This window comes from Quercus lobata, chromosome 8 (assembly GCF_001633185.2).
Source record: "Quercus lobata isolate SW786 chromosome 8, ValleyOak3.0 Primary Assembly, whole genome shotgun sequence".
Taxonomy (NCBI): Eukaryota; Viridiplantae; Streptophyta; class Magnoliopsida; order Fagales; family Fagaceae; genus Quercus; species Quercus lobata.
In genome coordinates, this window is record NC_044911.1 from 40,043,196 (window position 1) to 40,054,220 (window position 11,025).

The 11,025-nt window shown below is 34.0% G+C and overlaps 1 protein-coding gene across 1 annotated transcript; it reads left to right on the forward strand.

The window, feature by feature from the left end:
* Positions 1-321: 321 nt before the first annotated feature.
* LOC115955995 (26S proteasome non-ATPase regulatory subunit 2 homolog A-like) lies at positions 322-10,772 on the forward strand. Its single transcript, XM_031074432.1, has 25 exons — positions 322-564; positions 683-783; positions 1,012-1,132; positions 1,214-1,273; positions 1,412-1,479; positions 1,669-1,711; positions 2,144-2,209; positions 2,323-2,361; positions 2,480-2,562; positions 3,379-3,490; positions 3,730-3,804; positions 4,388-4,546; positions 5,751-5,858; positions 5,938-6,042; positions 6,127-6,267; positions 6,349-6,453; positions 6,694-6,915; positions 8,034-8,147; positions 8,375-8,590; positions 9,303-9,362; positions 9,454-9,567; positions 9,676-9,761; positions 9,927-10,035; positions 10,142-10,320; positions 10,422-10,772. Exons 1-25 carry the CDS (start codon positions 502-504, stop codon positions 10,498-10,500), a joined length of 2,628 nt encoding a protein of 875 aa, XP_030930292.1. The 5' UTR covers positions 322-501; the 3' UTR covers positions 10,501-10,772.
* Positions 10,773-11,025: the final 253 nt, after the last annotated feature.

The window sequence follows — 11,025 nt, forward strand, 5'->3', positions numbered from 1 at the left end:
AGAGAGTGTGTTGCGTGTAGTATAACTTGTCCCACCATTCCAAAGTTACCATGGTTTTTTAGTGGAGTTATGGTATGTATTTGTGTTAGAAGTTAGAATCCTTTTTCCTCTCCCCTATGTGTGTGTTTATTTCTCAAAAAAGAAAAAGAAAAAAAAGAATGAGTAATTATCATTTTTTTGAGTAGAATTGTGATGGCCTTTATATTAGAACCCTTCCCCTCCCTGTGTGCTTGTTTGTTTCTCAAAATAAAAAATTGAGGCCCGTTTATTTTTTTAAAAAGGGGCTTGGGTTTGAAAGTTATATTCAGAACTGGGCTCGGCCTTAAAGAGGTTTCCTAACGAACAAGTTGTCTTCTCCGATTCTTAGAAAGAAAAAGGAAAAAAAAAAAAAAAAAAAAAGGTTGTCTTGTCCTTTTTCCTCTCTGCAACAAGGCTTAACATCGGCGTTATTTGACCACTGTGTTTTGCCTGGGTTTCATTCAGTTGTAATCAAAACTAACAATGGCAAAGGATTCAAATGATACTAAGAAGAATAAGAGGGACGAGAAGAGAGACGAAGATCTGGTGGGTTTCAGTTAAAAACATAGTTGATGTCGTTGTTGAAGTAGTAGCTATTGATTTTTCTTTTTTTCTTGTTGGGTCATTCGCATAACAAATTTTTGTGTTGTGTATTGTGTTTCAGTCTGAAGAGGATCTTGCTCTGAAGCAACAATTGGAGCTGTATGTGGAGAGAGTTCAGGATGCTGACCCCAACTTACAGAAGGTTGCGCTTGAGAGCATGAGGTAATAGTATTTAATATTTGCTTTCACTTAATATAATTCTGATCTTAATGTTATGGTTTAATGTTTGGGACTTTGTTAGCATTTTTGGGTATAAGTTATAATTCATCAATTTGGTTCCTTGATTGATAAAAACATTTCTGGGGTTTTAGATTAACTTTGAAAACATTAGCTCCTTGTATAGAATGGAAACATATGTCATGATAGCATGTAAAATTTTGATAATTTTAGGCAGGAAATCCGAACCTCTACGAGCTCCATGACTTCGGTCCCAAAGCCATTGAAATTTCTGCGTCCACACTATGGAACATTAAAGGCATTTTATGAAACCATGGGGAACTCGGAATTGAAGGTATAATTTTGTTTGCTTGGGCATTGTCTATTATAGAAGTAGCATTCTGGCTTATCTAATTAACTTTCTTTGTCAATGCAGAAGTACCTCGCTGATATACTATCCGTTCTGGCTCTCACCATGTCTGCTGAGGGAGAAAGGGTACGACTGAAGTTTAGTGTATTGTTTTTGCTGATTTGTTTAGTTGATTCTCTTTACAATTGCTAAAGTAAATTCGTTTTATGTTATTTGGGACTAACATATATTTCATTGCTTTTCTATTGCTGAAAATTCTTTTAGGAGAGCTTAAAATATAGATTGGAGGGTTCAGGAGGTGATATTGGCTCATGGGGCCATGAATATGTGAGGTGAGTGTCATCTGATTAAAATACATTGTGGTCTCTATTGGGTTTTTAGGTGGTGGTATGTAGTTTGATCTGGTCAAATCAAATTTCATTGTATGGTTTTTAGGTTATGGTAGTGTTTGAAGTTCAATCCATATAAATGAATATTAACCTCACTCACTATTGATTATTATTATTTTTATGTGTAATCAGGAACTTAGCTGGAGAAATTTCACAGGAATATGCTAAGCGACAGGTTAGAAATCAATGCTATATTAGTTTTCTTTATGAAGAAAAAAGCTTGTTATGGGTACTAGGACCATTCTATAAATCTTATTTTTAGAAACCAGTAAAAAACAACTTTTTATTCATATGCATTTACAGCTCAAAAAATTTAAAATTTTGTTCCATATGCATCTTGATAAACAGATTAAAGTGCTTTAAACTTTATACTATTATGTATTATGATATCCTTGCTTCCCTGAATTTGAAAATATGTATTATGCGGTATGGTATTGGAGTAGTATTACATCTTAATAATGCTCATTGCTCTGTGAATAGAGTGGTGCATTCTCTTTTGATAGAGGATTTTCTCTAGAATTTTATCTTCTTTGGCCTTCAATACTTTATTGTTAAGAACTCATTCTTAATTTTAATATATTTAATTTCTTTGAATTTACCACAACAGAGCGAAGAAGTTCCAATCAAGGATCTTATGGAGCTTGTTCAACAAATAGTTGCTTTTCACATGAAGGTATGATTCAGTAACATGATACAGTATGACGACTATAGGTGACATTTGAAAGGATTTTTTTATTTTATTTTTAGTTTTTAGTTTTGTTCTAATCATTGTGAATTGCAATGCAGCACAATGCCGAGCCTGAAGCTGTTGATCTTCTAATGGAGGTATTGAGCAGTATTTCTCTTTTGATCTGATTTGTTTATTGTGCTTTCCTGCCCTCAATTTTTTTCTCCTCTTGGTGTTTGGCCAATAATGAGATGTGTGTAATCTGACTAATGCTAGGTTGAAGACCTTGATCTTTTAATAGAGCATGTCGACAGCACGAATTTCCGAAGGACATGTCTCTATCTGACTAGTTCGGCTAGGTAAGTGGGATTATACCATAAATTTGTGGAGATTTTTATCCAATGGATTAATCATTTTACTTGTCACAAAAAAAAAAAAAAAAAAGGATTAATCATTTAAGACTATAGAAGCTTGAATTAAAAAAACAGGAGAGGAATTAAAAGTTACAGTTCTCCAGCTAGCATGGGATTTTTATAGGGGGTAGGGGTTCGTGGTTAGACCAATTTGGTGCATGTGTTACTTATTATTATGTTATTTATTTGTTTTTTTTTTTTAAATTTTTTGTTTATTTTATTTTATTTTTAAGTATGTTTAATTTTGAGTTCTGTTTTGGTCATTTATTGCTCTTTTTCTGGTCAAGTCACATGAAAGTTTATTTATTTCTTAAAATAAAAAGATATCTACATTTGGGCTCAAAAATTAAATCCCTTGAGAATACTATGTAACTATGTAAAAGATTGACATCTGACATGAGCTTGCTCTTGTTCAAGGACTTGGAACACTATACTTTATAATAATTGGAACACTTTTGCTGCTTCTTAAGGGTTGAGATGAACGGGTTATTATTTACTAAAGAACATTGCAACATAAATTTTCTGCCTTATATGAAATGCTATACCAATATGTTCAATAAATGACAACCTTTTGCCTTAGGGTTCTTATTTCTAAAGAGTATTGCAACTTGCAACATTAGTTTTTTGTCATGCATGAAATGCTGCACCAAAACTAAATTTATAATTGCTCAGTAAACTACAGTCTTTTGACTCGGGTTGTTTATTTCACCTCTCTTTCTCTCTCCCCCCCTTGATGACATTTCACATTGCAACGTAATGCAGATACCTCCCTGGACCTGATGACATGTTGGTTCTAGATACAGCCTACATGATTTATTTAAAATTTGAGGAGTATCCAAATGCACTTCAGATTGCCCTATTTCTGGATAACATGGTTTGTACTTTAAGAAAAATACTTTTTATAATTCATCCTTCCCTTACTATTCAATTGTGCATTGTGTTTACCTGTATTTGGTGAAGAGCTGCAAGGGGAATTATATTTCTTCATTGATTGAAGAATTTCACAGCTACACATTACTAGAAAATCTTTTTAAATACTTGATAAAATTTATGATGCAATCCTTAAAATGTTATTTTGGTTTGGTCCTCATAGTCCAAAGTATTTGTTGGCAGTATGTGAAGCAAGTTTTTACTTCCTGTAATGATCAGCTGAGAAAGAAGCAATTCTGTTACATCCTTGCTCGCCATGTAAGTCTTGAATTCTACATACTTTTGATTTCCTTTGAGTTTATATTGTTGACTAACTTGTTCATCTGGATGAATTTTAGAGAGTGGGTTTGATTTTGTATTCTTTATGAATTGAACTATTTGGCATGATCCTGCACTGTTGCTAGGATTATATAGGAATTTCCTCTTTTTGTATTTAAAGTCAATCATGTCCATATTGTTGGGTTATAGTATCTGTCTAATGTAGTTACTCTGTCCTGATCATTGTTGCTGGGTATTATTCTAGGATGATGAAATAGTCATGACTGTTGTCCTTGGTCAGCTTATTTCTTTTATTTTATTTTTTAGGGATGGATTGTAGAGTTTGATAATTTCTTGTACTTTGTTGCTATTTTTTGACATGGGAAGGGTAACTTATGATAGATGATTAACAGAGAGGGTGCAAGTGGTAAGAAACTTGTGGGTGAGGCTTGGAATTGGATGTGAGGGAGTTGCTGTTGTCATTTTGTTTGAAAGGCATCAATTTAACTATTCTTATGTATGGATTTTTGTTATTGGTACTTTGTTTGCTAACTGATATTTGGTTGTTTGTTTTTCCATTCAGGGTATTACATTTGAGCTAGATGAAGAGATGGCTGCAAATGATGATGACCGAGAAGCATTACAGGACATAATAAACAACACCAAGCTAAGTGAAGGATATCTAACACTCGCTCGTGATATTGAGGTTATGGAGCCCAAATCTCCTGAAGATATTTACAAGGTTTGAGCTTTTGATCTGTATAATTCATGATGCTAGATAGATTTGACTCTCAATGACCATAGAGTTTTTAATTTGGTTTTCTAAAGATTTAAGAGTTGGTTGTTTTACTTATCAAAAAAAGTAAAAAAGAGTTGTTTGTTTTTTGTATTTTAGAGGTACCTGCCCTAGCGTTGTTTATTATTACATTTTTTCATGGAGGAATTTCATCTAGTGATATCATGAAGTTTCACTCCTCATATATGATTCCTCTTTTTTGTTTATGGTTCTTAGTCTATACTTTTGCCAAAATGTTCTCATCACTTGTTTCTTCTTCTTCTTCTCTCTCTTCTTTTCTTCTTTTCTTCTCTTCTTCTTTCTTTCTTTTTTCTTTTTTCTTTGTTCTTTTTTCTTTTTTCCCCTTTTTTAAAAAAATAAGTAGGAAAAGATTGCTGAAATTTTTTTCTTGGGTTCCTCTTGAGTTGTGCTATTGTCCTAAGTCTTCCCATATATGATAATAGAAGTTCAATATACTGTTGTTTTATTTTTATTGGTTAGTCACACTACCACAGTTGGTTTTTAACCCATGATTTCATCCTTCCACCCTATTCTTATGGGGAGAGAAAGTGGCATTTGAGCTGAGTTTTATTGACTAAAGGTAGCTAGTTCAAATAAAGAACTTCTATATTGTGATGGTTGATAATAATTTATGGGCCTTAATTTTTAAGACATTTAAAAGTATTGCTCTTCTATCTTGAATATTTGATTTGATTTCTAAGACATTTAAAGGTATTGCGCTTATTTCTTTGTTTGGAGACCTTGATGAAAAACAATGTCGTTAAGTAGTTCTACTATGCATATAGTGATTTATTTTTTTGAATTACGATGCTTCCAATTTTTTATGGAGTAGTCTAGGAATACTTAGCTGCCAATATGTTGATGTTATGCTAGTCTCTTTGTTCCTTCCTTTTTATCACTTATATACTTTTTTTCTTCAATAAAATCATTACTTACATGTGTGTGTGTGTTTTATGCAACGTGCTGGTAGCCTATATGACTAGCTAGGTAAAAATCATAATCATTGAATTGTTTGGTCAACAGTGTTTGTGATTTTATAACTTAAAGTTTTTATCCTAAGTGCATTAATTACCAGAAATGGAGATAATAAAAAAAGGAAAGTAGAATTTGTGTCATATTGACTAATTTGCTTTCTCTTGCGTTTTTATAGGCACACTTGCTTGATGGCCGGGCTAGTGCTGGTGCAACTGTTGATTCAGCTAGACAAAACCTTGCTGCCACCTTTGTTAATGCTTTTGTAAATGCTGGCTTTGGTCAGGTAATGTGGTTTTTTATTTGCATGAATGATATCATACAGGTGTGAGTTCTCTTGATTTTGAGTCTTATTTTTGCTGCAGGATAAGTTAATGACAGTCCCATCTGACAATTCAAGTTCTGGTTCTTCTGCTAACTGGCTTTTCAAAAATAAAGAACACGGGAAGACTAGTGCCACAGCAAGTCTTGTATGCATCCCTATATTGCATGGTTTATCTATTTTTATATATTCATCCTCTATGCCAAATTCTAATTGCCTTCTATCCTAACAGGGTATGATATTTCTGTGGGATGTTGACTCTGGACTTGCCCAAATGGACAAATACTTCCACGCTAGTGACAGCCATGTCAATGCTGGTGCATTATTAGGAGTTGGGATCGTAAATTGTGGTATCAAGAATGATTGTGATCCGGTGAGTTTAATCAACTATTTTTCTTTGCACTGAAGATTATATGACCTGAATTGCATCTTAGTCTTACTCTTTTTTTCTCAGGCACTGGCACTTCTAGGAGAGTATATAGATAAAGAAGACCCATTCATTCGGATAGGGGCAATAATGGGCCTTGGGATTGCATATGCTGGTGCTCAGAATGAGCAGGTGAAGTATCTTTTTTCTTTATGTTGATGAATATTTTGTGACGTCATTCTTTATCCTTTATGCAAAGAATAACATGTCTGCATGTATTTACTGATCCCATGCAGTGATGCTTTGTTTCACTAATGGTTACTGAGGTTGATATAAAAGTACTTTACTTGGTTGAAAAAGTCTTTAAATTGTAAAGATTTGGGCTTGTAATGTCTTTTCATATGAAAGCTAACTCTTAACTCTTTTTGTCAGTTACGGAGTAAATTGGCTCCTATACTCAATGATACTAAAGCTCCTCTTGACGTGATTGCTTTCACAGCAATCTCATTGGGTTTAATATATGTGGGTTCTTGCAACGAAGAGGTTGCTCAGGCAATTATATTTGCATTGATGGACCGAAGTGAGTCAGAGTTGACGGAGCCCCTAACTCGTCTTTTACCTCTTGGGCTTGGTCTTCTATATCTCGGGAAGCAGGTACCCTCTACTACTTTCCTTCTTACTTTTGTTCTGGTTGATTTGAGAACATGGATTTTTTTCGTTCCATTATGTAAATTTCTTTAGGCATTATTTGGGAGTGTTCATATTAAAGGAATGAAATGGAATGACTAAATTATAAAGGAGTTGAAATGAGCGAAACGAATGGAGTGGGTAAAAAGAATGGCAAGGAACGGAATGAAATTAAATGAAATGGAACTAAACTATCTTGTTTGAATTAAAAAAAGAAAAAGAAATGGAAAGGAATGTTGATAAATACCTTTATAGTAACATTACATTTATTCCCCTCATTTTAGAAAAATGTAAGAAATGGTCATTTGTTATAACATTATTTATTTTCATATATTTATTAGTATCAATAATAATAATTATTACTAGAAATGGAAAAAGATTATCTGCAAACCGGATTAGAAGAAAATTCCTTAAACCCACTATGTGGCAATTGATAAACCATCGACATGTACTTTTTAGTCAATGCCTTTTTTAATGATTGTTGTGACTTAAAAAAAAAAAAAAAAAAAATTGGATAATGTTATGAGTTGCCATGTAATGGGTTAAATGAGATTCTTTCAAATTGGTTGGGAGAAAACTGTCCTTTAAAAGGGATAAAAAAAAAAAAAGAAGAAGAAGCAAGAAGATAATAGTGCTAAAAACAAACTGATTCTGATGATAGCTTAGAGCTTATTTTATGAATGGGGGGATCAAAATTATATTTCATTTAGTGTAAGACAACAAGATTCAATTACAAAAATTTAGGAGTATAAAAAATAATGAGGTATTATTGGGTAAGGTGAGGCAAATAAAAAAGAGGGGTATTTTCTTTTTTGGTTCAATGAAGCATTATTACTTATCAAAAAAAAAAAAAAAACAAACTGGGTGTTCCTTAGCCATCATTTTCTCCTACTTAAACTTCTAAAGATGGGAATGATCATTCCATTCCTTTCCAACTGTTTCCCTCCTCCCAAGTGAGCTGTTAATGTTAATTTTTATTTCTTAGTTTACCATCAATGTGGCCAAAGATGCCATACAACGTGACTACTGAAGGTTATGACTCTAACCCTTTGGTTATCTTTCAATTTGTCTCTGGTGTTTGACAGGAAAGTGTGGAGGCAACGGCTGAAGTTTCTAAGACCTTTAATGAAAAAATCAGAAAATACTGTGATATGACATTACTTTCCTGTGCATATGCTGGAACAGGGAATGTTCTTAAGGTATTCTTTTAAAGGCAATTTTATCATACCATTTGTAAATTTTTATAGTCCTTTGCAATGAGCTTTGGCTCAAATGGCTTTTCCTCAAAATGGGTGGAGCTTCAGGTTGTGGGTTCACAATAATTGGGCATGTGTAAATTACGAATATTTATTTTTTTGGTAGTAAATTATATAATTTACTAATTTCTTTTACTTGTCCATAGTAGCTGATACTTTTCTCTGTGTAGGTTCAAAATCTTCTGGGTCATTGTTCACAACATCTAGACAAAGGTGAAACTCACCAGGGTCCTGCTGTGCTTGGAATTGCTATGGTTGCTATGGCTGAAGAATTGGGGCTGGAGATGGCAATTCGTTCATTAGAGCATCTTTTGCAGTATGGAGAGCAGAATATTCGCCGTGCTGTTCCTTTGGCTCTTGGTCTCCTCTGCATATCAAACCCTAAGGTATTTATCTTTCTAGCCCTTGCTGATTACTCTTTGGTTGGGACAATTTGGCCCTTATATAAATCTTATGGCATGTTTGGATAGAGGGGGGAGGGAGGGGGAGTAGAGTAGATTTTGCTAAAAACTAGGTTAATTTCCAGCCAACTCTACTCTTCTGCTCTCTACTCCCTCTCCCTCCCTTTCAAACCAAACGGACCATTAGGTTGTACCTTTTCTTTGAGGAGTGATATAGCCACAGATGGTGGGGTTAGAAATGCCTGCTCATGCCAAATGCCTTGTAGCTCAACTGGCACATTTTGGTGTTTCCAATGGAGACGTTTTTGGTTCAAATCCCCCATCCCCCAACAATCAAAGTATAAAATAAAAAATTAAAAGGAAAGAAAAAGAAGAAATTCCTGCTCATCGGTCTCAGCTGGATTGACTTTAAATGGCTTTTGAAATGCTTCCTAAGTATTGGATAAGCAAATTAACAAAACTCATCTATACAAAATTGAATTCACTTGACACCCAAATTCAAGGAAAACCTGTATTGGAAGTCTACTTTCTGCATTTTGCTTGTAATCTGAGTATTCATCCCCTTGTAATTTAAGGAAATTATATAACGATGATGTGTGCAGATAAGCTGTTTGAATCTCTTTTAAGCTGAGGACAAATAGTATTTCTCCATGATTTTGCTTTGCTTATCAATTTGTTGATTGGTTGTTCTGGTCAGGTCAATGTTATGGACACATTAAGCAGACTTAGCCATGACACAGATTCAGAAGTAGCAATGGTAATATGATATTAGAACTTTTATATCTATTTGTATTGTTATTTCTTCAGTTACCGTTTTAAGGCTAAAAGTATGTATTTGGATGCTACAGGCTGCAGTAATGTCGTTAGGTTTGATAGGTGCGGGTACCAACAATGCTCGAATAGCTGGCATGCTTCGTAATCTTTCAAGTTATTACTATAAAGATGCCAACCTTCTTTTCTGTGTAATGCTTCTATTGAATTCCTTATACTTTTCTATACAGTATTTCATAGAGTTTTTTTTTTTTTTTTTTTTAAATAAAAATGATGGAGTTCCTTTGCCTTTTTTGCAGGTGCGAATTGCTCAAGGTCTTGTACATATGGGGAAAGGCTTATTAACTCTTAATCCATTTCATTCTGAACGGTTCTTGCTTTCCCCGTAAGTAATTGTTTTTCATAGAAACCTTTGCAACCCCACTTCACTTTTTAAAATGTATATTATCTTTACCACCCTAACCTAAGTCATTGAGGATTCCCCTCCATTATTTTCTCTTGCCTTTTGTTCCATTGTATATTGTGTAAACAAATTCTTTTTATCTATCAGGACTGCACTTGCTGGAATAACTATCATGCTACATGCATGCCTTCATATGAAAGCAGTTGTATTGGGAAAATATCATTACATGCTCTACTTCCTCGTTTTGGCCATGCAGGTTTGGGTTCTCCCTTTCTCTTGTTCTTCTTCAATTTGGTGGTCAATTTTTAATTTAATTTAATTTATTAGCCTCTGATGGTCAATCCTTTTTGTTGCTGTGACAGCCAAGAATGTTGATGACTGTTGATGAGAATAACAAACCTCTTTCCGTACCTGTTCGAGTGGGTCAAGCTGTTGATGTTGTTGGTCAGGCAGGTCGTCCCAAGACCATCACTGGTTTTCAGACACACACAACACCGGTTCTTTTGGCTGCTGGTGATAGAGCAGAATTGGCCACTGAGAAGTAAGCATTCCCTTCAGCGTCTTTGCAATTTTCACAAATAAAAAGTCACTCTATAGCCTTTATGTGCTATTAAATTGCTCACATCACTTTTTTTGTTGTAGATATATTCCACTATCCCCAATATTAGAAGGGTTTGTAATCTTGAAGGAGAATCCAGACTATAGAGAAGAAGATCATTAGGCTGGGTTCCAGAAAAATATGACCAGCTAAATGGACCATTCTATTTTTTTTTCCCCTTCATTGTAGTTTAAATTTATCTCTCTTATGTTGTTAATTATTATCAATGTAATCATTCCATTTAATTCCATTAACATTGTTTTTCTGGCATTTTAGTGATAGCCTGGTGATAATGTTATCTTTTGTGAGGTGCCGTGTTTGTAATTTGAACCTCATCTCTCCCTTCTCTTTTTATTATTTATGTGCAGAAATGCTCCTGCTGTGCATAATGTTTATCAACTGTATCAATGTTTCTGAGTCAAGCTAATGCTCTGTTGGTGTTGGCTCTAATCTTAGATCAGGGTCCTGTTCTAAAGTGTATCTATCCCCTATTTTAGCCGGGTTAAAGTGGGTCAGCATGCCACACACAGTGAATTTGGCGAAACAATTTTTTATAGGGTTCTAGACTTTTTGTAATATAAAACAATTTTATTAATCATAATCACAAGTAAAAGATCTAAAATTGATATGGTTTTATTGATTTCAAAC